At 37.9% G+C, this 23,116-nt stretch overlaps 1 protein-coding gene across 2 annotated transcripts in view; it reads left to right on the top strand.

Moving 5' to 3' along the window:
• Positions 1 to 22,257, top strand: part of MON2 (MON2 homolog, regulator of endosome-to-Golgi trafficking) — a 69,407-nt gene extending 47,150 nt beyond the window's left edge. The window contains exons 27-35 of one of the 2 annotated variants that reach the window (XM_005148061.3): positions 4,431 to 4,574; positions 5,114 to 5,131; positions 5,383 to 5,511; positions 7,358 to 7,548; positions 15,684 to 15,744; positions 17,043 to 17,166; positions 17,699 to 17,906; positions 18,729 to 18,811; positions 21,142 to 22,257. In XM_005148061.3, the coding sequence (XP_005148118.2) occupies positions 4,431 to 4,574; positions 5,114 to 5,131; positions 5,383 to 5,511; positions 7,358 to 7,548; positions 15,684 to 15,744; positions 17,043 to 17,166; positions 17,699 to 17,906; positions 18,729 to 18,811; positions 21,142 to 21,305 (1,122 nt within the window). In that variant the 3' untranslated portion in view covers positions 21,306 to 22,257. The remainder of the gene's footprint in view (positions 1 to 4,430; positions 4,575 to 5,113; positions 5,132 to 5,382; positions 5,512 to 7,357; positions 7,549 to 15,683; positions 15,745 to 17,042; positions 17,167 to 17,698; positions 17,907 to 18,728; positions 18,812 to 21,141) is intronic. The other variant, XM_005148062.3, reaches the window with a different exon arrangement.
• Positions 22,258 to 23,116: the final 859 nt, after the last annotated feature.

Genomic DNA, 23,116 nt, shown 5'->3' with positions numbered 1-23,116 from the left:
ATAGAACAATCTGATCTCCATTCTTGGTGCAACCCAAGTGCTCTGCATTGAAAGGAATGGTATGATCTTTATGAAAGGCACTTTTGCTTGATTACAGAAATACCTTAAGTGTTGTGCTGTGTTTGTATTCAATTACTTGTCTATCTAATATTAAGGTGTTGTACTGTTACGAAGGTCTGTACATGGAGTTGGGGGAACAGGCCCACAGTGTCCTTACATTGCCCAGGTAGTACCATAACAAAGTCTAGAATAGTGATCATGAGAATTTTGAGTTCATGCAAAACATAAAGAAGGGTCTCTGGCAGAGCACCTACCTTCTTACTTCTGGTTAATGAGTTAGGGAAAATGCTTCATATCTGCTTAAAAATTATCACTACAGAGCTCATGCTCAAAGTATACCCTTCATGCAAGTGAATCTGTAAACAACAAATCATGGTGCCATCTTTTTGGATAGTTAAAAAAAGTAGTGCTTCTTTCTTTCTAGAGTTGTAAAGTATCTCCTTGCAGAATACACTGTTCCTTCAGAAAACTTACTTATTCAAAAGAAGCAAAGTTGATAATGAATGAGATAATGCATTTATATTAAGCACTGCTTTAAAAAAATACAAGCCCTGAAACCCTCCCAAAAGACCTACTTGGGGAAATGTCAGAATTAGAACTGTCCACATGACTTGACTTCATTCCCTATGGGCTTTCATATTATGACCACGTTGCTTAACTCTGTGGTCATACCTTTCCCCATCAGTAGGATCCTGCCCCATTTAGCTCATAGACCACTTGGTGCCTACTAGACAAGCAGCAATTCTGTATCTTGTTTTCTTTTTGCTTAGTGTGGTTTGACTTATCTCATACTTACTTATACCCCACAAGCAAGGCAGAATCATTATCTTGCAGTCATTCATGTAGTTTATGGGATTAACAAATATTCATTAATGTAATTTGAGAACAGAGGCATAAAATTAGGAGTTTGATATTAAATCTCAGTTTTGTGTGTGGGGATACAAATAACATCAAGTTTTAATGTTGTATCTGCTACATTTTCATCCTTTTCCAGTCAGCCATGATCTTCTTGTGGCCTGCACTTTTCAGCATCTTAGTCCTGCCCAGGTCCTTTTTTTCCCCATGTAATCACTCCATCTCTTCATCTCAGAATTTTCTGTTTCTTTGCTGGTCTCCTTATCCATGTTAAATTATTTTAGCTGAAGTTCTGTTAAACAGTAACAAACACCATGAGAAATGGGTATCTCCCCTTCCCTCTTGCAATCTAAATGGTCAGTGTGACAGTTACAGGACTTCGCAAATACAGACTTAGTTAGGAAGGTACCTCAGTTTTTACATTACCTCCCAGTATAAAAGCTATAGCCCATGACAGTAGCTGCACTGGGAGTTGTTAGATTAATCTGAACAATTAAAGAATTGAAAGGTTAGTACCAGAATGCTTTAAAGCACAAATTTCTGAAACTAAAGTCCTGTGTCAATTTTTACAACAAAAAGCAATCTGCAGAGGATTTTATGTTAGGGTTTGTTTGTGGTTTGTTGTTGCCTGACCATTACTTTTTGATTTATACATCTCTCTACTTAAGTATGTAAATACGTGCACTTAATGCAGTAAATAGTACTCAGTTTTAAGAACCAGCTCTTAAAGGTACTGAAAACATCCTTTGTCACACGCTCTGCTAGGCTATTTTTGGGTTTTTCTGCAGCTTAGATAAGTTATCTGATGTCAGAAGCATAACTCATTGAAAAGCAGTTCTAGTTAGATGAATTTTCAAAACTAAGTTACTTAATTTTCCATTTTATAATATATGGATATTTTTAGAGTTGAAAATACTCCAGTAGACTGAATAGAAAATGCTGCTTCTATTTGTAAATTAAAACTTTTATGAGAGTTTCATAAGATATTAAGAGTAAGAAGCTACTCATGCACAGACTTCAAATAGGAAATAGTTACTGGTTTTGTTCACCAGTACAGAACAAGTAGCATCTGAAATTTTTTGCCATTGATCCTGTAATGAATAATAATAATAAAAATCTTGGAATTAATGGCAAATATGTTTTGAACTTTGGCTATTATAGGTCATAGAATTGTTTAGGTTCAAAAACACCTTTTAAGGTTGTGGATTCCAGCCATTAACCTAACACTGCCAAGTCCACTGCAAAACCCTCAGTGCCACATCTACATGTCAATTAAATACTTCCAGGGAAGGTGATGATGACTCAGCCACATCCCTGGGCAGCCTATTCCAGTGCTTGACAGCCCTTTCAGTGAGGAAATTTTTCCTAATATCCAGCCTAAACCTCCCCAGGTACAACTTGAGGCCATTTCCTCTTGTCCTATTGCTTCTTACTTGGGAAAAGAGACCAACACCCACTTCACTACAGCCTCCTTTAAGACAGTTGTAGAGAGCAACAACGTCTCTTCTGAGCCTCCTTTTCTCCATGCTGGACAACCCCAGTTCCCTCAGCCATAACTCATAAGACTGTGGTTTAGACCCTTCATCAGCTTCATTGCCCTTCTCTGGACTGCTCCAGCATCTCAAATGTCTTCCCTAGTTCTGCTGCCCACACAGTACAAGCCATGATGCCATTGGTCTTCTTGGCCACCTGGGCACACTGCTGGCTCAGACGTCGGCAATACCCTGAGGTCCTTTTCCACCAGGCAGCTTTCCAGCCACTGTTCCCCAAGCCTCTAGCCATGCATGGGGTTGTTGTAGCCCAGATTCAGGACCTAACACTGAACCTTGTTGAATGTCATGCAATTGTCCACTGCCCATTGGTCCAGCCTGTCCTTGTCCCTGTGCACAGCCTTCCTAGCAGGTCAACACTCTGCCCAACTTGGTGTTATCTGCAAACTTACTGAGTGTGCACTTGATCCCCTCATCCAGATCATTCATAAAGATATTAAGCAGAACTAGTCCCAGTACTGAGCCCTGGGGTTTGTTAAGACAGTCTTCTCTGGGTAGTGTAAGTTGGACCTGTGCAAGTAAGCTGCATCTATTCAAAAGTTATCCAGGGGTTTGTGGATGCTCCCTTTCTCTTTCTAAGCCATCTGTTCATATATAAAATATTTTTTATACCTTTTCTAATAGGTATGTAATCTCGCATTAACCTGTTAAACTTTAGTGCAGTAACTCTAGTGCAGGAGCCTGTCAGCTGAGTGTTCAGTCTATTTAGATCAGCAGTTAAGCACCTCCTGCCACACAGGTGAGTTTCTAGCATCAAAACATCTTCTCCGGAGTTCAGTACAGTCTTGAACTTGAGCACCAGAAAAAGGATGTGGCTTTTTAGAATAAGTGCTGCACTATATTCATAATGTTGATAAAGCCTTTTGAGCACTAGACATGTGCTCTGAAATGCAGGAAGCTGAGGAAGAGAGAAAGGCCATTGATGATTCATGGAGTGCTCTGCTGCAGGCTGTAGATTGCCCAAGGGTGCAGCTAGGTCTGAGAGTGATCTAGCAATGACTGTGCCTGTAGTCCAACTTGGTTTGCTTCCTCTCATGGCTGGGGACTTGGGATATTTTCAAGCCAATTGACTGTGACAGATCATAACACAGCCCCAGTATGGAGGCTGCACTCAAAACAGCCATCGGAGCTGTTGGTACCTTGAGTGAGTTGAGCCACAATTTGTCATGGCTGATCTGTGATTCATGAAAAGGGGGGTTGATTTCTCCCCAGAGAAAAATGAGAGCACCAAGCACAAGGTCTTTTTGTGGAGCAATAAATAGACTGTTTCTTGAGGCTTTGAGAGGAGAGACTTTGGGAGGAAAAGCAAGGCATTTAATATGACAGAAAATAATTGGAGTAACTTCACAGAATCATTGTGTCTGGCTTTGAAAATAAATGCCCTAAGATTGCCTTGGGATTTATATTGCAACAGGAAATCATTAGCCTATGACAACATGATATTTCATTGACATCTTAAAAGCACACCCTTCCTGAAATGTTTTCCATTTTAAAGCAAGATTATGAGTTTCAGCTACACCAAAATCGTATCATTCTCATTTTATTTATGTTCCTTTCTGCAAGACACAATTTTAACTACGCACAAAAACCTTGTATGAATTACTTCTGAGATTTAAGTGTTTCTTGAAGTAGAACTTAAGGATGTGTCTGAGATAACAGACAAGACTTATATAAGCCATATTTTGCTGTCATGTTGAAGCAGAATTTGGCTTTTATTGCATGGAATGAGATCTATGTATTTATTAAACTATATATGCCCAGACATCTTACCACTTAATTAGCTTTAATAAAATAATAAAACTTACTTTCCTTAAACTCTTAGAACTATGCACTTTTATACAGCATGCCTCTTGCATAGCCTTATATGTGAGTTTTTTCTTTTCGAGCTCTTTTTACTGATGCAAATGTTTAAATGTGAAAGCTCAACATAACATATTTAAGCTTTTGTATTTTCTTCTGGTATAGGCTATATGTGTGGGCTCAAAAAGTATGCAGATAATGTATCCTGCAATCTTCGACCAGCTGTTGGCCTTTGTAGAATTTTCCTGCAAGCCTCCACAGTATGGACAGCTGGAAACAAAGCACATTGCAAATGCAAAGTATAATCAGGTAATTGGTTGGGAATCTCACTTGCTTCATTTGGCTGGTGAACCCAATTCAGCTTCAGCTATAGGTTGTTTAGCAAGATGCATTTATTCCATCTGTAAACCTTTGCTGTGCATGTTGTGTAACAAGTTATTAGTATTTTTTTACATGCTTCTGTTATCTTCATTTGCTCCCTCTGAGTTCTGCTTTGCTTTTATACTTTGTATTCCTTTGTATAGGAAAGGTCTTGCCTGGACACCAGTTGTAGTGAATGCGTCTGAATTTGTCCAGTGAATTAATCTAAAATAACATGTCCTACATGTGATACCAAATTTAATAGAAAGACATGATAATTTTGAATGGAGAGAATTCCCTCAAGCTACAAATTCTTTAATTGCACGTGCTGCAAAAAAATGGGACATGTTCCATAATTCTTTTTATCTGCGTACTCTGCTGTTCACTAAGCATGAGCATCTGATTCAGTGTAATCAAATAGGTAACTATTATGTATGTATTAATTTTTCTTATTCTATTTGTCCTGCAACACAATGGAATCACACTAGATACAACTATTTGCACCGGTGAGTTAAATTTCCTTAAAGATTGTCTTAATGTAGTTGTCTTGCCTAGACCGCAACATTTCTCCTACTTAAATGTACTTCAATGTCGAGTACATTTTCATAGTCAGACTGCATTGTATTTGCTGTTTTATCGCTTGGACCATATTCTTAGCAAGCCTTGCATGTATTATACTGAGACTTCAGTGCAAAACATACGTCTTCTGTTCCTTTTTTCTTGTATAGTTCAGTAATTTACTGATTTCTTTTCCTAGGCGGAGTGGGTAGCATTGAATTATGTACCATTTGCTGAGAGATCAGTGGAAGTTGTTGTAGACTTATACCAAAAGACAGCTTGCCATAAAGCGGTGGTAACAGAGAAAGTTCTTCAGAATATTATTAAGGTAAAAGCTTGTCCTGCATATGCTCTGAGTTTAGTGATCTTACATTGAAAAGAACGAGTTTTATTTTGAGCTACTGTTGATAAACACTTTCTGGAAGCTTTAAAGCTTTAGTAAACAAATTGATATTTTATGAAGATGAGCAGCAGGTAGTAATTTCTTTTGAAGCTGCAAGGCTATTGATTAGACTGTATGAATTGTTCTGTAGCTGGATAATGTCAGCATCATTATTTCAGTGTTAAGATAAAAATTAACCAGTGTGTTAGGCCACAAAATATTAATCTTTGAAAACATTACATACCTGAATCTGGTAAGCAGGCCTCTTAATAAATATGGCATTAAAGACCAGTTTCTGTAGACTGGCATATATGCTTTGGGGATGGATGCTCTAGTTATTACTTAGATTTGCTTTTCATGACTGCCTGTGTCATTGATGTACCTATGAAATGTCATGGGTGCACAGATGTGCCTTTAAGGTGAAATTGGCAAACTCATGGCTTTTTTTGACCTTGTTTCCATTTTAACAGAAACTTTAGTAAATAATAGAAGTAATAGCAAGTGTCTGGGAAAAAAAAAGTGACCTAGGTTTCTTTGTAATGACTTGGCTGGCATCAGGTTGTTCCTCTGTAGAAATTCAGAAACCTGAATGTGTTTAAAATAGTTTTGTGGTATTATTTGGAATCTGTTATGAATTAAGTATTTGTATTTGAAAGTTAATGCAGATGTTTCCCACTTCTGTTTTAATGGGATAGGTGAAACTGGTATAAACACTGCTTTTCTTTTAACACTCACACTTGATAATAATGTGATCTATTGCAGTAGATTAAAATGGCTTTTAAATTATTTTTCATGTCTCTAAAGCTCATGTTTATGCTGGAATTAGATTTGAACCCTATGAAAAACAGCAGCAGAAGAAAATATTCTGCTTATCTCCACAGTTAGATCCTAGCTCTTTTTATTTTTGGCAATAGAGAATTAATTACAGTTTGCTTTCCTCAATTTGCTTTCCTCAAATCAGCAACTTCACTAAAAACAGTTGGGGACACATATGTAATACCCAAATTTAACCACTGTGTATTTGAAATGTAAATTAAATAACTCGTTTTCTGAGATAACTTGGTATTAGGTTCTAGTTAATTTGACTAACAATGCTAAAGGGAATATAGATAGTGTAAATAATACATGGGCTTAATGTTTTTAAACTCATTAATGACTTTCTTTTATAGATACTGAAGCTGGTTTTCTAGCTAGAAGATAAAAGTGTTTTCATCCGCTATACTTCTGATTTGCATTGCAGCCTTTATCTTCACTAACTCATTTTGCCTTTAAACTTCATGAAGTTAAACAGTCAGCAATGACCAGGTGTCTTGCAGTTGTTATGTATACAGCTCAGCTTTTATGTATTAAGAAGAACTTCAGTTTAAATGAGGCTTCTTTTATTGTGGAAGCATTTGGGATAGCTTTCTAGGAATGCAGCTCTTCAGAATACACTCATGCTAACAAACTGCCTGCAGTCTGCTAGATGCTAGGAAAGCCAGTTTGTCAGGCTTAGCAGAAATGGTGGATGGCAATACAGAAAAATAAAATCAGTATGTAATTTCATCATGTAATTGGTAATGAATCAACTTTGACTTCAGACATCATAGTTGGCAGCAGACCTGTGCTGTAACCAGACAGTATATGGTAATTCATCTTTATATTTAAAAAAGAGTATTGTGTATACAGCAGAGAAGACAGGGATGTGCACTATCATCTTTGACAGTGTCTGCCAAGATCTTCTGCAGAAACCTGCCATGTTGTTACATTTGTCTGAGCAACTCTAAGTTTTGTTCTAACTTCAATTTTGCAGACACTAAGAATACCTCTCAGTCTGAAATACTCGTGTCCTTCCGAAAGCACATGGAAGCTAGCTGTTTCCTCTCTTCTCAAAGTTCTCTCTATTGGACTGCCTGTTGCAAGGCAGCATGCGTCTTCTGGAAAGTTTGACAGTATGTGGCCAGAGCTAGCAAACACATTTGAAGACTTTTTGTTCACCAAAAGGTAAATGCAATTTCCCTTCTCTTTTTTTTCTTTCTCTCCTGGAAAAATCTCTCTAAGTTATTTGTTCAATAAATGTGTCAGTGGAACTTAGAAAAAAAACAGCCTTATCTTTAGAGATATTTGAGATTTGAAAATTCATGAAATCAGGGAAGGAAAAAAGGAAACCGGTCTGTCTGCTTCAAAAAAGTGCTTTGTTAGAAAGTAGTAAGAAAAGCTTCGTTCGAAAGGTAAAATTTCGGAGCAGGAAAGAGCTCAGTTAACTTCAGAATACAAGCCGTAGCTTTTCTGACCAAGGAATTCTGTATAGATTCCCAAGGAAGTTACTATAGATTTGATGAAAAGTGACTGATGTGTACTCAGTTTGTTCCTTTATTTGTTTTGAACAAAATTGCAACAATATATTTTTTTATTTAAGGTGAACAGCAGAAACTGAAAATATTTCTCTTAAGTTTTAGCTTGAAGTATTCCATTTACTATGAATTTTGAAATTACTTTTTACACTGCTCTTCACTTAGAAGCTGTAGTTTCCTTGCATTTGTTTCTACACAAGATAATTTGACTGCACCTTAGTAATTAACCAAGCTTTATGTATAATACTCTGTGAAAAGGGTAGCTAAATAGATTCATAACGAGACAGGCAGATGTGTAAGTGCATGCCTCATCTCTCAAGAATGGAACACTTGTAGATGTTGGAAGGTTGAGAAAGTCCAGAAGTGAAAAATAATAACAATCAGAGACTTAGACAATCTGATGTATGTTTGTTCAACTAAAAGAATGTAGCATTAGGAAGGCATGGTAAGTCTTAACAATATAGTAAAAGATCACTCCAGAGAAGAATTTTTATTGTCCCTTGAGAATGGGTAAAAATGAATTTCAATACAGTAGAAATTATCTAAGTTAGACATTGAGGAAACCTTTTACTCTACAGAAGGTCAGGTGTTGTAGAAGATTGCTTAGGAAAGGTATGGGTAAGGATATTTTAGGAGCAGTTTAAGTATATGTAATAGTATCTCATATTGAAGGATAATGTGATATATGAAGAAGTTAATTCCCTGATTTTCTGTATGTATGCTGATTTCAGTAACAAATTAATCTTTAATAGAAAACAGTAGGGTTCTGTACCTACCACTAACAAGCTGTGTATTTGTGTGTGTATAGCTTTCAAAACCACAAAAATCAGCAACCAAACGCAGCTGTTATTTACTAGTGGTAAGTAAATAGCAGGTTGCCCAAAACAGACATAAAATAAATACCAATGAACTTAATTTTAGAGGCACACCCATTAGTGATAATGTTTGTAATAATGAATGACTTTGGAATTTCATCAGTGGAGTTACATGACAACTGAATGAAGAACTTTTGTTTTGCATTTGCTTCAGAAAAGTAAATTTATTATTAAATAGGAGGAATTTAAAATAAAAAAGCTCATCAAGACTACTTAAAAGACACTTCAATCATCCAGGCTTTTGTTTGATGCTTCACTGTTTAGAATCATAGAATAGTTAGGGTTGGAAAGGACCTGAAGATCATCTAATAGCAACCCCCCTGCCATGGGCAGGGATACCTCACATTAAACCATGCCACCCAAGGCTTCATCCAACCTGGCCTTAAACACCACCAGGGATGGAGCATTCGTAACCCCCCCGGGGCAACCCATTCCACTACCTCACCACCCTAACAGTAAAGAATTTCTTCCTTATATCCAATCTAAACCTCCCCTGTTTAAGTTTTAACCCATTACCCCTTGTCCTATCACTGCAGTCCCTAATGAAGAGTCCCTCCCCAGCATCCCTATAGGCCCCCTTCAGATACTGGAAGGCTGCTCTGAGGTCTCCATGCAGCCTTCTCTTCTCCAGACTGAACAGCCCCAACTTTCTCAGCCTGTCTTCATACAGGAGGTGCTCCAGTCCCTGATCATCCTTGTGGCCTCCTCTGGACTTGTTCCAATAGTTCCATGTCCTTTTTATGTTGAGGACACCAGAACTGCACACAATACTCCAAGTGAGGTCTGACGAGAGCACAGTAGAGGGGCAGGATCACCTCCTTCGAATGTTGCTGGTCATGTTGCTTTTGATGCAGCCCAGGATACGGTTGCTTTCTGGGCTGTAAGCACACACTGCAGCTGGCTCATGTTCATTTTCTCATCAACCAACACCCCCAAGTCCTTCTCCTCAGGGCTGCTCTGAATCTCTTCTCTGCCCAACCTGTAGCTGTGCCTGGGATTGCTCCAACCCAGGTGTAGGACCTTGCACTTGGCATGGTTAAACTTCATGAGGTTGGCATCATCCCACCTCACAAGCATGTCCAGGTCCCTATGGATGGCATTCCTTCCCTCCAGCATATCAACAGAACCACACAGCTTGGTGTCATCGGCAAACTTGCTGAGGGTGCACTCAATCCCACTGTCCATGTCACTGACAAAGACGTTAACAAATGTTCAACAAATTCTTCCATTTAAAATAATCTTTGCAGGATCTTGTTTGGTTTTGTTTGTACTACTTTTTACTGTAAATGAATTATTCCTAAATATCCACAAAATAGATGAAACACCCATTTTGCATATTATTAGCTGACCCACTCTGGCACTGCTACAGTTTTTGGGTATTAATAATTTATAAATCTAAGGAAGTAAGATTATCACTGATCTTTAGTGTAATTCAAGGTAATCTGCATCATCTGCATGACCTTTTTGGCCAAATATGTTGTCTATTTTTCTTAATTTGCAGTGAGTGATTTATACTTTTTTTGAAAGTGGTTCCAACCATGGAAATTACATCTTAATGTGTTGCTTGCTAGAAACAATCACTGTTGCCATCAATTCTAATAGCTTTTGCCAGCTGTCATACATGGGTGAATGTTCTCTGGAGGTAAAGGAAAAGTAGTACTCCCGTGAATATTTATGATGCCCTAAAACTTGTCTATCTACACTTAAGTCTGGTTTTGCCTCTTTAGAGACTAGAGCATATTCTGTAATTTTACATGCAAAATGTGGTTTTAGGGATCATTGTTTTCATCAGAATTCAAAATGTTTTTCTCAGGAAATTTATATGAAACTTTCTCTGTCTTAGAAGCTTTAAGGTTCAAAAGAATTTAAAATATTAGAAATAGGCTGGTGGCTTCTGGAACCATATGGCTATGGCAGGATGATTTGGCCTGTTATTATAATTACTGGCCATTATCGTTACTCTTTCCCGGCTTGTTATGAGCAGATGATTTTTTCTTACATAGTTGTACATTCTATGGCTAGTGAACATCTGGTTTGGGTTTGGTCTGGAGCTTTTTGCACCAGCTAATGTCTGTCTTTTTCTATATGTCAGTCTTCCCAAGTACATGGTTCTCCTACATAGAATTAGGGCCCTGTCCCTTAGTAGCTTTAGGATAGGCAGCCTTTCTGTTCCGTCTATCAGCCAGAGCCTTGTGGTGCTGAAAAAAGTTAGAAGGGCATATATCTGCCTCATGCCAGTAGCCAGGACAATTAGTAATAGCAGTCATTTCTCCTTCATCCTCTTCATCCTCCTCCTCCCCACAATGCTCCTGAAGTGTATGTGTATCACCATGATGCAAGGAGGGCTCTAGAGGTAGCTGTGGAAGTTCCCTATGTTGAGGTAGTTCTTATCTGTTTTCCTTTGGTTAAGTCCTTCTTCACTTCTGTGCAAGACTATGTGAAACTAGCCTTGGCATATAGAACAACCTCTCCCTTTTGTGTCAAAATTGACTAAATTGTGTCTTTTAGTCTTTTAGTGGATTGTAATTGCGGTCTAGTCAGTCTCTTACACTTGTAATTGTTCCATTTCTAAGTAAACTAAATTACACATCTAATAGAAAATATATGTTAATCACAGTGGTGTCTTATTCCAGAGTAAGTTGGGAGAATCTATCCACTGTTTTGAAAGTAGCAGCTAAAATTTATTGCAGAGTTGAGGTGCACATCAGCCTTCAGATTACAGCATAAGGCAATGGGAATGTACTTTCCAGCTGTGTTGATCCTTTGTTTTAGGCCAGCTAGGTGATATAAAGATAGGGGCTTTTGGTGTGTTCCCTGATTTATTTGTATTAATGATGAGTTGTGGTTTTTAAAGCTTTTGATGGTACTTGTTGGGGTTTTTTTTGTCTATATCACCAAAACCAAATCACCAAGCCACAGATGAGAAGATGAGAGCCCCCTGTCCTCTTAGCTAAATTAGTGACTTGTAAACTTGACTTAGTTTTAGTGCCCCTGTTGGCTATAACTGTGTCTTACTGCAGCCATGAGTCAGTCACCCCTGCTGGCTTTCCAGCTTGAAACACACCATGCAGGACTGGGGGTTTATTAAGTCAGGTGCAGAAGTGTATCAGGCTGGCTGCTCCACTGAAGGCCAGCATGGATTGAAACGGTTCTGGAGTGTGAAGACTTTGGAAAACACAATTCAGAGACACCTTAAAAGGCTGTTGGTGAGACAGAGTAACAGCATTACTCCATTACCTGGCATTTTACCATTATGCAACATATATCACCTGTTGTGACAGGAATACAGTTAGGTATGTTCAGTTGCACCTGAATGCAGTTAAAGCTGAAAATTTACTCTCTTATGCTAGCATTCTGTAATTTTTCTTAAGTGCTCTGTTTCAAGGAAACTGAAATATTTTGTCACAAAGACACATTTTCTTCTTCACTCTTATATACTTTTTCATGCTCCATACTTGCCACTATTTAATATTCCACATGTTCCGTGTTATTATCTGTCCAGGCTTCATGCAAAGCTGGGTAACTATCTTCCTTTTTTATCTGCTCTTCAAACCTTTATTCTTCAAAGCTGACTTAGCACTTCTGGGATGGTTCTAAATGTGAAACATCTGCATCTCTGTAAAACTTCTTAGTGTCTGATTGCAGTTAGTCCTCCTAGCACCACTGCATAACAGATTTGGCTAGCTTTTCCCTTTAGCTTTGTTCATTAAAATATCCCAGCCCATATTGTCCCATTTTTGTATGCACATTCTTCAAGTTTCAACCTGGCTGAGGATAGAGTAGAAAGATAAAACTGTTTCACTGACGTGCTAAGTATTTTTATCAACACTTTAACCATTAGTCTAACTTGTAATTCTAATCACAGTGGGCCTAGAAATTGCATGTGTAAATAGCCTAATATTGCTTCCACCAGTGAAACTGGGTTGGCATTGGTTAGGCAAGTGATCACTGTGGTTAGAAACTCTGTGAATCTCTGTGTTTTGAATAGTGAATCTCCTCTGCATGTTCTTGCCTCTGTCTTTTGGACAGGAACAAGACTGTAAGCCAGCTATGGGCCTGAATGAGAGGGGGTGCCCATTGGTGTTTAAGAAGTACAAAGCACAGCAGAAATGGTCTCTGTAGCTTTGTATGTCAAAAAAAATCAAATATAGTAAAGAGAGCCCAGGTAATGAAAACGTTACTGTCATAGAGTGTGAACAACTTCCAAGCAGTAAGAAGTTTCAGCCTCCGTTTTTTTCTTTCTTAAAGCATGCTGCAGCTGAGCAGGCTCAATAACCTTGGGTTTTATTATAAATCAAAATGACGTTTAAAAATTAATATATTTCATATAACTTAATTTACACAAAATTGTCTTCTAGGAAAGGGCTGGTCTGTTTATTATTTCATATCATTCTTCTTTCTCAGAGGCTTTTATGGAAGCATGTCAAGCCATTATACAAAATAAAATCCAACAAACGTGTGTGTATATATAATTTAATAGAGCAGAAGTCTGTGCTCACATGAGGGAATTGAATCAATACTCTCCAAAAAGATGCTTCACAGCAGTGTTGCTGTGCGCAGCAGGCTTCTGGGTGGCTGTTAGCTCTTTGTGGTTAGGCTCTAAAGCCCTCCCCAGACACTGGGCAGCGGCTGGGAGCTCTGTACCTAGGAAAGCCTCTACATAGCAACACACTGCATCAATCTGCTTCTTAGCTTTCCCAGCTCTTGATCCTTCTTGTAGAGTGTGGCTGTACAGCATCTGACCAGCAAAGCTTTTGGTCTCTAGGTAGATATTTCATATAGACACCTTACAAAACTTATGTACTTGGGAGTAATTTGCTACATGAACAAGTATGTAGCATGATCTGTAGCATATGTGGCAGGTCAGATCTGGATGACTGGACAGAGAGGACTTAACACGTCTTTAAAGTACACCTCAGCTCAGAAGGACAGTCAGTTGTAAATTAGGAAGTGTCAGAATGAAAGCTTCCCATGTATTTCAATGTGACCTGCCTTCGTATGCATCATAATGGATTTACATTACTAAAGGTGTTGCACAGGTAACATCTTTATGGTGTTACAAAGGGCATTGACTGAACAGCTACTTCATGTTTTATTGTTTTCAACATGTAAGTCCAAGTTTCTCAATGCCTAACACACAAAGCAATAATAAATACAGTATTTTGTATTTTCTTCTTTGGGTTTTTCTAGTCATACATGTAACACTTGAGTGACAGTTGTGGAATTTATCTACATGAAATGTTTTTGAGGAAGGGAGATACATTTATTTTATAAGCAGGAACATTGATACGTACTGCCATAATCGTCAATACTGAAAATCAGCTGTAGGTGTGCAGAATGAACTGCAGGTGTCTCACCCAGAAGATAAGGAAGAAAAAAGCTGATCTTGGAAAAACCTTGTTTGACTTGGTCAGCAACATATAGGAGCAATGGGAAAAACAACCAAACCAAACCAAACTGATAGCTAAACTAACCAGATTTTAATGAGATTTAGAAGCCTCCAAAGTTTATAAACTTTCCATTAAAATTGGCAGTGGGAAGGAGAAGATAGGCCCAGATGAGGACCCTTATGAGGATAGGGCTGGCAGAGGTCCACAGTCATATATTTGGCAGCTGCCTTGTCAGTGAGCATGTGCTTATTAGTTCATATATCTGTTGTTTCCTGGTGGGGGGAAATGACAACACAACATGGGGTGGCGGAAAAGCTGGGGCCTGGGGAGGGAGTTAGGAAATAAGGGAAAGGGTTCTTGTCACTACAGTACTGCACAGGTTCTGCTGCTTACAGAACAGCTTGGTTCTTTGTTTAGTCCGGAGTTTTGTTCTCTTGCATCTGCCTATTCTGACATAAATCAGGCAGGGAATAGTGTGGTAGATTGACCCTATCATTTTCCTCCTCAATAGTGACCATCCTGTGCACTTAGTCAAATAGTTTCTCTGGAGAAAAATAACCACACTATCATCTGTTTTAAATTGCATGATAACACAAAAGCATACACAGTAGCAGCAAGTTAATTCTAATTTAATTCCAACATCTCTAACTATTCCTTTCAAGTGGACAGATTTCCAAATTGATCCTCAGCTCGAAGATGTTACATAGTTATTGTAAAAAGGAAAAGAGTATATGAAAAAGAGAGAATTTAATATATGAAATTATACTGACACTATAAAGTGCCTTCTCTCTGATTTTTGTTGTTAATGCCACTGGTTATTCCATTAGCTCTAGTAATATCTTCCGTGCAAATCAGACACATCAGAAACTAACCCACACACCAGTGGGTTTTGCAACTGTCTTTAAATTTCAGAGAGACACAGGCACAAGGATTCAAACTTCTGCACTGAGAAAAACGAGAACAGCATAACTAGGTCAGAACAGACACATATCTAGACCTATCTGCTATTTCTGTTGGATTAGTGGGATACCTAGGGAAGAGTACAAAGTGATTACACAGTCATACTTTCATTCTATGCTTCAGCCTTCCCATTTATGTTCTATGCATTGAGACATGAGCCAGGGTTTATAAACGGGGATGTCTAAAAGTTTAACTTGAAAAGCCCATGTCTGATCCAAGACTAAAAACACCGATGTAGGCTCAGAGTCATCTAAACAGTTATTGTGTCTTTTGCGCATACAAGAGATTACTTTGAGATGCATATGACAAGTGGTGTTGGTGATGCAAGTCCTTAATCAGGTCCATCAGTTGTAACTATTTTACTATTTTACTACTTTTTCCTTTGAATAATTTTTTATCATTATTCATAAGATATTACTCTAAAAATATTAATCATTACCATGTAGGAGTAGTACCAATTTGATGTATGCAGTAACTTTAAAATGTAGTGCATTTTCCCATACTTACCTCCTTATGCATGTTGGAATTTCGAAGTATAACACAGTATGTTTTATTTTTAGTACACCTCCTGATAACCTCTCAATTAAAGAATTTCAGAAGAATGAGAGCATTGATGTTGAGGTAAGGAGACTATAACCAACATACTGTCAAACATAATGAGACAGCAACATTCACAGATAGCATTTGGTTCTGAAATAATTGTTTTAAAACAATTACTAAAATAATTGTTTGACCCATTCATTATTTTTTCTGTGATATTGTTTCCCTTTTTGAAAATAAGACAGAAAATTCAGAAACTCAGAATTCAGCTGATTCAGGATTATGCAAAAAGTAGGAAGCAGCATGCCAAAAACTACTTCTTGTCCACTCGAGTTCAAAATGGCATAAAGTGGCTAAACCAGAATGTATTTCTGCCTCCAACCCATTACCTGATTCTCACTATGCTACTGCCAAGCAATTACACAAGTAATGGTAAACTATGGAGGAAGCTCAGAGTGCTTTCTGTGTTGAGGGGGACATTCAGTCAGCAATGACATTGTTGCCCTCCAGATGTGCTTTCAATACTGAGAAGCTTGTGCGTAAATGAAGAAACAGTGTCCTGTTTGTGCAGTATGAAGACTTCTGTAATTGTAAAAGAGATCATGTTTGGTTGGATGGGGCAGAAGAAAATTAAGATGATACTTGAATGAAGAGGGACGGGTCCCCTTTCATTCCAGGACAGAGATGTGGCAGACCAGAGACTAAGGGTACAAAGGGAAAGGAGCTGCAGAGAAGACATGGCAATATGTGTGGGTTTGCTCACATGTCATCTCACTAGGGTGACAGCAGGGACACAGAGATTTCTGGATGAAAAGCAGGAGCAGTTCTGCCTGCAGTGAGCAGAACTCTGAGGTCTAATGCATTAATTTATGGAGATGTAAACCCACTTGGTTCCTGGATGGGAGCATCAAGACAAGGATAGAAAGCATTTCAGTTAATATGCACTGCCTCAAGCTAATTAACTTGCTTGTTCTGCTTTGCAGATGTCACATTGTAGGCATGTGATATATGTGTTAATGTCATAGTGAGGATATTGAATTGGGTGGAGGGAAAGGGAGATTCCCAATGTTAGATATTCTCTTTTCAAAACCATAAATTCAGTTTGAGGAATATACTTCAAATGTCAGTGGAAATCTAAAACTGCTTCACTTCTTAAATACTGACAAAGGTGGTGGGGGGAGAGGGTTTTCTGTATCCAGTTTAATGTTACATGCAGGACCACAGTTTTTGGAGACATCTGCAAATTTTAAAAGCTAGCATTGGAAGTTATGAAGCTTCATTAGGCATGTCCCTTGTTTAATGTTTCTGTATTCTTCATTCTAGAATTTACAACTTTAATATTCAGAAAACCAACATAAATACATGTAATTTATTTTTAGGTGGTGCAGCTTATCAGCACAGAGATACTGCCATATGCAAATTTTATTCCTAAGGAATTTGTTGGTCAGATAATGACTATGCTCAATAAAGGCTCAATACATTCTCAGTCATCCTCCTTTACAGGTATGGTGTGTGAATGACAAAAGATCTTAAATCTACGAGAAAGTAATGAAAACATTAAGAGTACTTATTCTGTACATGGAGTTCCATGACATGCGTTCAGTATAGACAGTCTGATATCCAGCTTGTTTTTATAAACTATATTTCATGGAAGTTCCTGAGCATTCCTTGCAGGTTTTCTTTTCTTTTTTGGATTGTACAGTACCAAATATTATGATGTAGAACTGGGTTTCCTGGGGTTTTTTTAAACTGATTTCCTGTGTTTCATTATTAAAGCAATGTCAAGTAGGTGACACACTTCTGAATGCGTTGCATATTTTATCTTTTATTTTTGGAGCTATTGTGATTGCAGTGTCACAGCAATACATTCTTAGAATGTATTCTTAGTGTTTGTTCTCAGCACTCACTGTTAATCTTGTTTTAATACTAGAGGAGTGGTAAACTTTTGGCAAAATATAATAAACCAATCAAAATGCAACATTTAGTGTATTGGCATGCACACTGCACCATTAAATATGACATTTTACTCTTACAGAAGCCGAAATAAATATTCGAATGAGAGAGGAATTTTCCAAGGTGTGTTTTGAAACGCTACTCCAGTTTTCATTCAGTAATAAAGTCACAACTCCTCAGGAAGGCTACATCTCCAGAATGGCGCTCTCTGTGCTCTTGAAAAGGTCACAGGATGTATTGCATCGCTACATAGAAGATGAGAGATTGAGTGGCAAATGCCCTCTTCCACGGTATGTACCCTGTCTTTAGGAAATGAAAGGTATTACCAGTACTTTGACAAGAAGGTTGTGTTCAGAATATCACTCAGTCATTGAAAACGATACCGTGTGTGTGTGTGATGCTAAAGTTTAAAGGCAGGGAAATGTTTGTGGCGAAGGTATTTCAAAGGAAATGTTGATACTAAGTTTTTGTTGAAAAAGCTTTAAATAATAATGGTCATGTTCAGTTCTCTTAGGTAGACAAGAATGTGGCTAAGTAACTAACATTCAGTTACTGAAATAATGTTTCTGATATCTGTAACAGAACATTTCTGAAATCTGATTTTCCTTTATTCCCAGCAGAGCTATGTATAGTTTCTAAATTGAGAGATGGAGTCTCCTCAATAATAAGATAAAATATCAGAACAGCAACATTGTGAATCATTGCTCAAGTAGCTATTCCAGAAATAGAAAAATTGACCAAAGTACGAGGGAATTCTTTAAAATGGGAACTTTCTGAAATTTCACTTCTGAAGATTTTTGATCATGGATTATGAAATTGATTATTTTCATGTTACAGTTAATCATGTATGTGAGCATTCTCAGATTGAGATGTGAATCCCATTAGTTTCCAGTATCAAATTTATTCTATACTAGCTAAGGCAACAGCAATGGTGGTGGGAAAGTTAAAGACAAATTAGAACCTTAATCTCTAAATATCCTTTTTTGGTAGGATTTATTGCTGCTGTTTCCATTATGTGGGGTTTTTTTTTTAATGTTGTGTAGTTTTTACAGAAAACTTCTATTCTTGAGACAAAAATGAGTAATTGACTGTTTGCATTTTTCCCTTTGTAGGCAACAAGTAACAGAAATCATATTTGTTTTAAAAGCTGTCAGCACTCTCATTGATTCACTTAAAAAAACTCAACCTGAAAATGGTAAGTTATAGTTAAACAGCATGATTCTAAACCAGGTAACATTATATCTGCCACAAAGACGTATTTGTTCTTTCCTGTAGTAATTTTCACACAAATACAAAGGAGAAGTGTAATTTGTAAGAGTTGATAATTTGCAGTTCTGTATATATGCAGTTTTTCAAGTAGACTGAAGAACAAAAGACCACAAAGATTTTCCAGTATACATAAAAGTATAAGGTCCTAAGATGTGTTTAATAAAATCAAAAGCTTCATTTTGTAGTATCTTTTCTTAGATAGAGCTTGGTGTCTTCAGAAAACAAACAAAAAGCCTTCTATACAGTGTTAATAGAATCATAGAATAGTTAGGGTTGGAAAGGACCTTAAGATCATCCAGTTCCAACCCCCCTGCCATCGGCAGGGATACCTCACACTAAACCATATCACCCAAGGCTTCATCCAACCTGGCCTTGAGCACTGCCAGGGATGGAGAATTCACAACCTCCCTGGGCAACCCATTCCAGTACCTCACCACCCTAACTGTAAAGAATTTCTTCCTTATATCCAATCTAAACCTCTGCTGTTTAAGTTTTAACTCATTACTCCTTGTCCTGTCACTTCAGTCCCTAATGAATAGTCCCTCCCCAGCATCCCTGTAGGCTCCCTTCAGATACTGGAAGGCTGCTCTGAGGTCTCCACGCAGCCTTCTCTTCTCCAGGCTGAACAGCCCCAACTTTCTCAGCCTGTCTTCATACAGGAGGTGCTCCAGTCCCCTGATCATCCTCGTGGCCTCCTCTGGACTTCTTCCAATAGTTTTATGTCCTTTTTATGTTGAGGACACAAGAACAAATAGAGTTCTTAAATATACTTAGTCTTGCTAGATCCCTTTTTCTTCTCATAGGTCACTATGAATCACTTTTGTATAGATGCACTTTGCCATTAAAGGGGTGGTATACATGTTAAAAGCCTGGGCAGGCAGTTGAGATACTTTGAACTCATGGTCTTGCTTTCCCTCTTTCTGCTGTAGTACTTCCTGTTGCCTGTATTAAGCTCATTGGTGTCATAGTAAATGGTTGACAGATGTATTTAAAGGGCTGAATTAAATGGAACACCTCAATTTCATTGATAGTCATACATCCTGTTCCTTCTGTAAGCTGACCCACTGTGTGCATAGAGTTCCCACCAGAAAACTTAGTCAGGTGTCTTCGTTAAAACAGCTGTGTTGGACTGTGAAACTGTGACAGACTTGCATATGCAACACTTCCCTTTACCTCCCTGCTTTTGAGACTATGAGGAACAGAAAAGCCTTTCAGTCCTCAAACCAACCAACCAACCAGCCCTTCCAGAAAAACACTTGCAGGTGGGTTTCCTGAAAGAGGCAGTGCTTGCCTGAAGCATCACTGAGCAGACAGATTTATGATCATGTGGTTTTCAAGGCTGATGGAAAAAGGGCTGAGGGCAGGACTATGCCAGAATGTGTAAAGCCTTTTGGCTTTTGCCCTGAAGGCAACTGAAGAGCTACTTTGGTGGTCCTTTCTCTTAGAGGGGTAGAATAGCCAAACTCAGCTGGACTTTTCCCCACATCCCTCCTCCTGCAATGAGAGAAATCTTCACCTGTCCATATATGGCAGTGATTGACAAACCTCCTATGTAGTTTCTCATGAAGGAACCACTGGGCAAATTAGAGAATCACTTTACTCCCACTTGTAGCTTTTAATAATTTTATTTCTTTAAAGAAAATTATTAACACTCTCTCAAATCAGGTGTTTCTTCAGGTAAGCAAGGAAGTGACCTAATAAATAGGATATGTGCTACAATATTTGCTTTCACTTGTTGGACTAACAAACTTTACCATGGATATTTTTGTGTCTTGGTCCAGGGTTTCTCCTTCTGCCTGCTATAGCTCTTTTAATCTGGAATGATTTGAAATGAATAGAAAGCCTCATTGCTGACAACTTTCCAAAAGTGAAAGGTGCCTCCAGTTCAATTTTCTGTCAATAGCTGAGAAGAGCAGGCAGAAAATGTATGTGTATTACAGATTTAATAAAAGTATTAGCTTCAGTTTGTCAGTTCTTCATCCAGAAAACACAGTGAATGACTCATGTAGAAACACAGGTGTGTAGCACCATTTTATGGACATCCCATCTGGCTTCCAGCTGCTGCTGCAAAAAGAGTATGGCTCTCCTGCAAAAATCCTATATCATATCTGAGAGCCCTGTTATAGCATCTCTATAACACTAGGTACCTGTATTTAGATAGCTGAATGTGCCCTTATTTATACAGGTATTGGAAAAATCTGTTATAAGAATTTGGACAGTAATAGGTGATTCAGTCTGTTCTTGTCTTCCTTGCAGTTGACGCTAATACGTGGGCACAAGTTACTGCCTTGTACCCAACCTTAGTAGAATGTATCACCTGCTCCTCCTCGGAAGTGCGCTCTGCTCTGAAAGAGGCACTGGTTCCCTTTAAGGACTTCATGCATCCACCAGCATCCAAGGTACAGAATGGAGCATCTTGACCCCATAAAACTACTTTTTTATTCTTGAAGGAGAACAAAAGTGTATCCAAAAATGTTTGTTCCTGGGTGAAGTTTCTCTGAGGAAATCTCTTGTGACCAGTACTTTGGCAACCAGTGCTGACTGCCTTTTAACTGTACTAACAAGAGCTCAGTAATTCATGAATACAGGCTATATCTCAAAGGTTCCAGAGTGAGTAGCAGTGCAAACCTTTAATAAGTTTAACTGAATAGTTGGAATCATTTATAACCTAATGTACTTGCTACAGTATCTTGAAGTGGTGATTGAAAAGTGGGCTTATGTACAGCTTGTTGTGTATGTGTTCATGATGTAATTAAAACTATTTCAATGCAGTCAGATTTATTAGGCTGGTGTTTTGCACCCTTTTTTTGAAGTACGAATTGTACTAAAATTTTATGCAAGATAGTACTGTAACATTCCATATATCTGTAACCAGCCTTTGTAAACAAAGGGAACTGATATACTTGTGTGTATAATAAATGGTACAGTTCTGTATAAAATAGTTGCATTTATTATTTAAATTATTTTTAAAATGTTGATAATGTTAAATGCTCTAAAATGTGTTTATTATGAATAAGTTGTATGCCTGCATTTTTCCTTACAGTTTGCCTTCTAATTTGCCAGATATGCTTGTTCATATCTGATCATGCTGTTAGTTCTTTTGCTTAATTGAATGTATCTTCTCTGTGGCCATCGGACATCTACCTAAGGGTCATATGACAAAGGAAGCAGTCAGTAGTCTGCCGATCTCAAACTTCACAGTAGTTGACCTGAAGTAAGTTTGAATATGCAGAAATCCACTGTAGCACTTCAACACTACCATACCTCACTTCAGAATATATTTGTTTCCAAGACATTTGTTCTACTCAACTCTAACTATTTTTGGAGTTGCAGCCTTGCTTTAAGAAAATAAACCTTATTTGAAGTTTGTCAGCCTCTCTTGACCTTCTTGGCAAGTATCAGTCGTTGACTCATGACCCAGGAAAGGTGATTGCAAATATCTGAAATACGTGGCTGTAATATTTTGTTCAGTATTTTTAAGTGCTTTGTTTTGTAATGTCTTTTCAACCCCCAAAAGGTGTTCTGATCTTTAAATTATAAACTGTGTCTGATACAAAACCATGAGAAGTGTATTTTTGAAGAGAGTTACTCATTTAAAAGTGCAGTAGTTTGTCATTAAGTAAATGTAAATGTTTCACTTCCATGTAATACACAGTCGAAGCAAACCACTTTTAATAGTATTGTTTTTAAAGTCTGTGACTTAGCACTTAAATTCTCATTTAATTATGATTTCAATAATGTTTCATCTGTATTCACATATTTTTAATGTGTGATGTGAAAGCACAAAGGCCGAATGTAAAGAAGACAGGTGCCTTTCTATGGATTTCAGAATTTCAGAGCATACCTTTAGGTTTTTGTTCCTTAAAGTCTTTTGTAGATATTAAAAGAGATTATCATGCCTAAGAAATGGTATTATATCTGTTTGCTTTACACTTGCCTGGCTAAAGGGACATTGGTACATGTGAATAGATAAAAAGGTTGTAGGAGCTTCAAGTTGAAGGTGTGATGAAGTGCTCAGGGTTAAAAATACCCTGTGTGAATAGTGTGATGCAAGCCCACCTTTGAATAGCTTGCTCCCAGAAGGCTGCAGTTTATGGTCCTTCTTAAAAGCTTTCTGTTCTGGAGTACCGTCAGTGTTAAAGAGACTTCAAGATAATCCACTTTTCTCTGTGACCAAAGTTGCATGGAACTTACTCATCAATGGTGGGTAGTTTTTAGAGAACACAGTTTA

This window comes from Melopsittacus undulatus, chromosome 5 (assembly GCF_012275295.1).
Source record: "Melopsittacus undulatus isolate bMelUnd1 chromosome 5, bMelUnd1.mat.Z, whole genome shotgun sequence".
NCBI lineage: Eukaryota > Metazoa > Chordata > Aves > Psittaciformes > Psittaculidae > Melopsittacus > Melopsittacus undulatus.
Note: the sequence above shows the minus strand (reverse complement) of the source record. Positions and strands in the feature narration are given on the sequence as shown.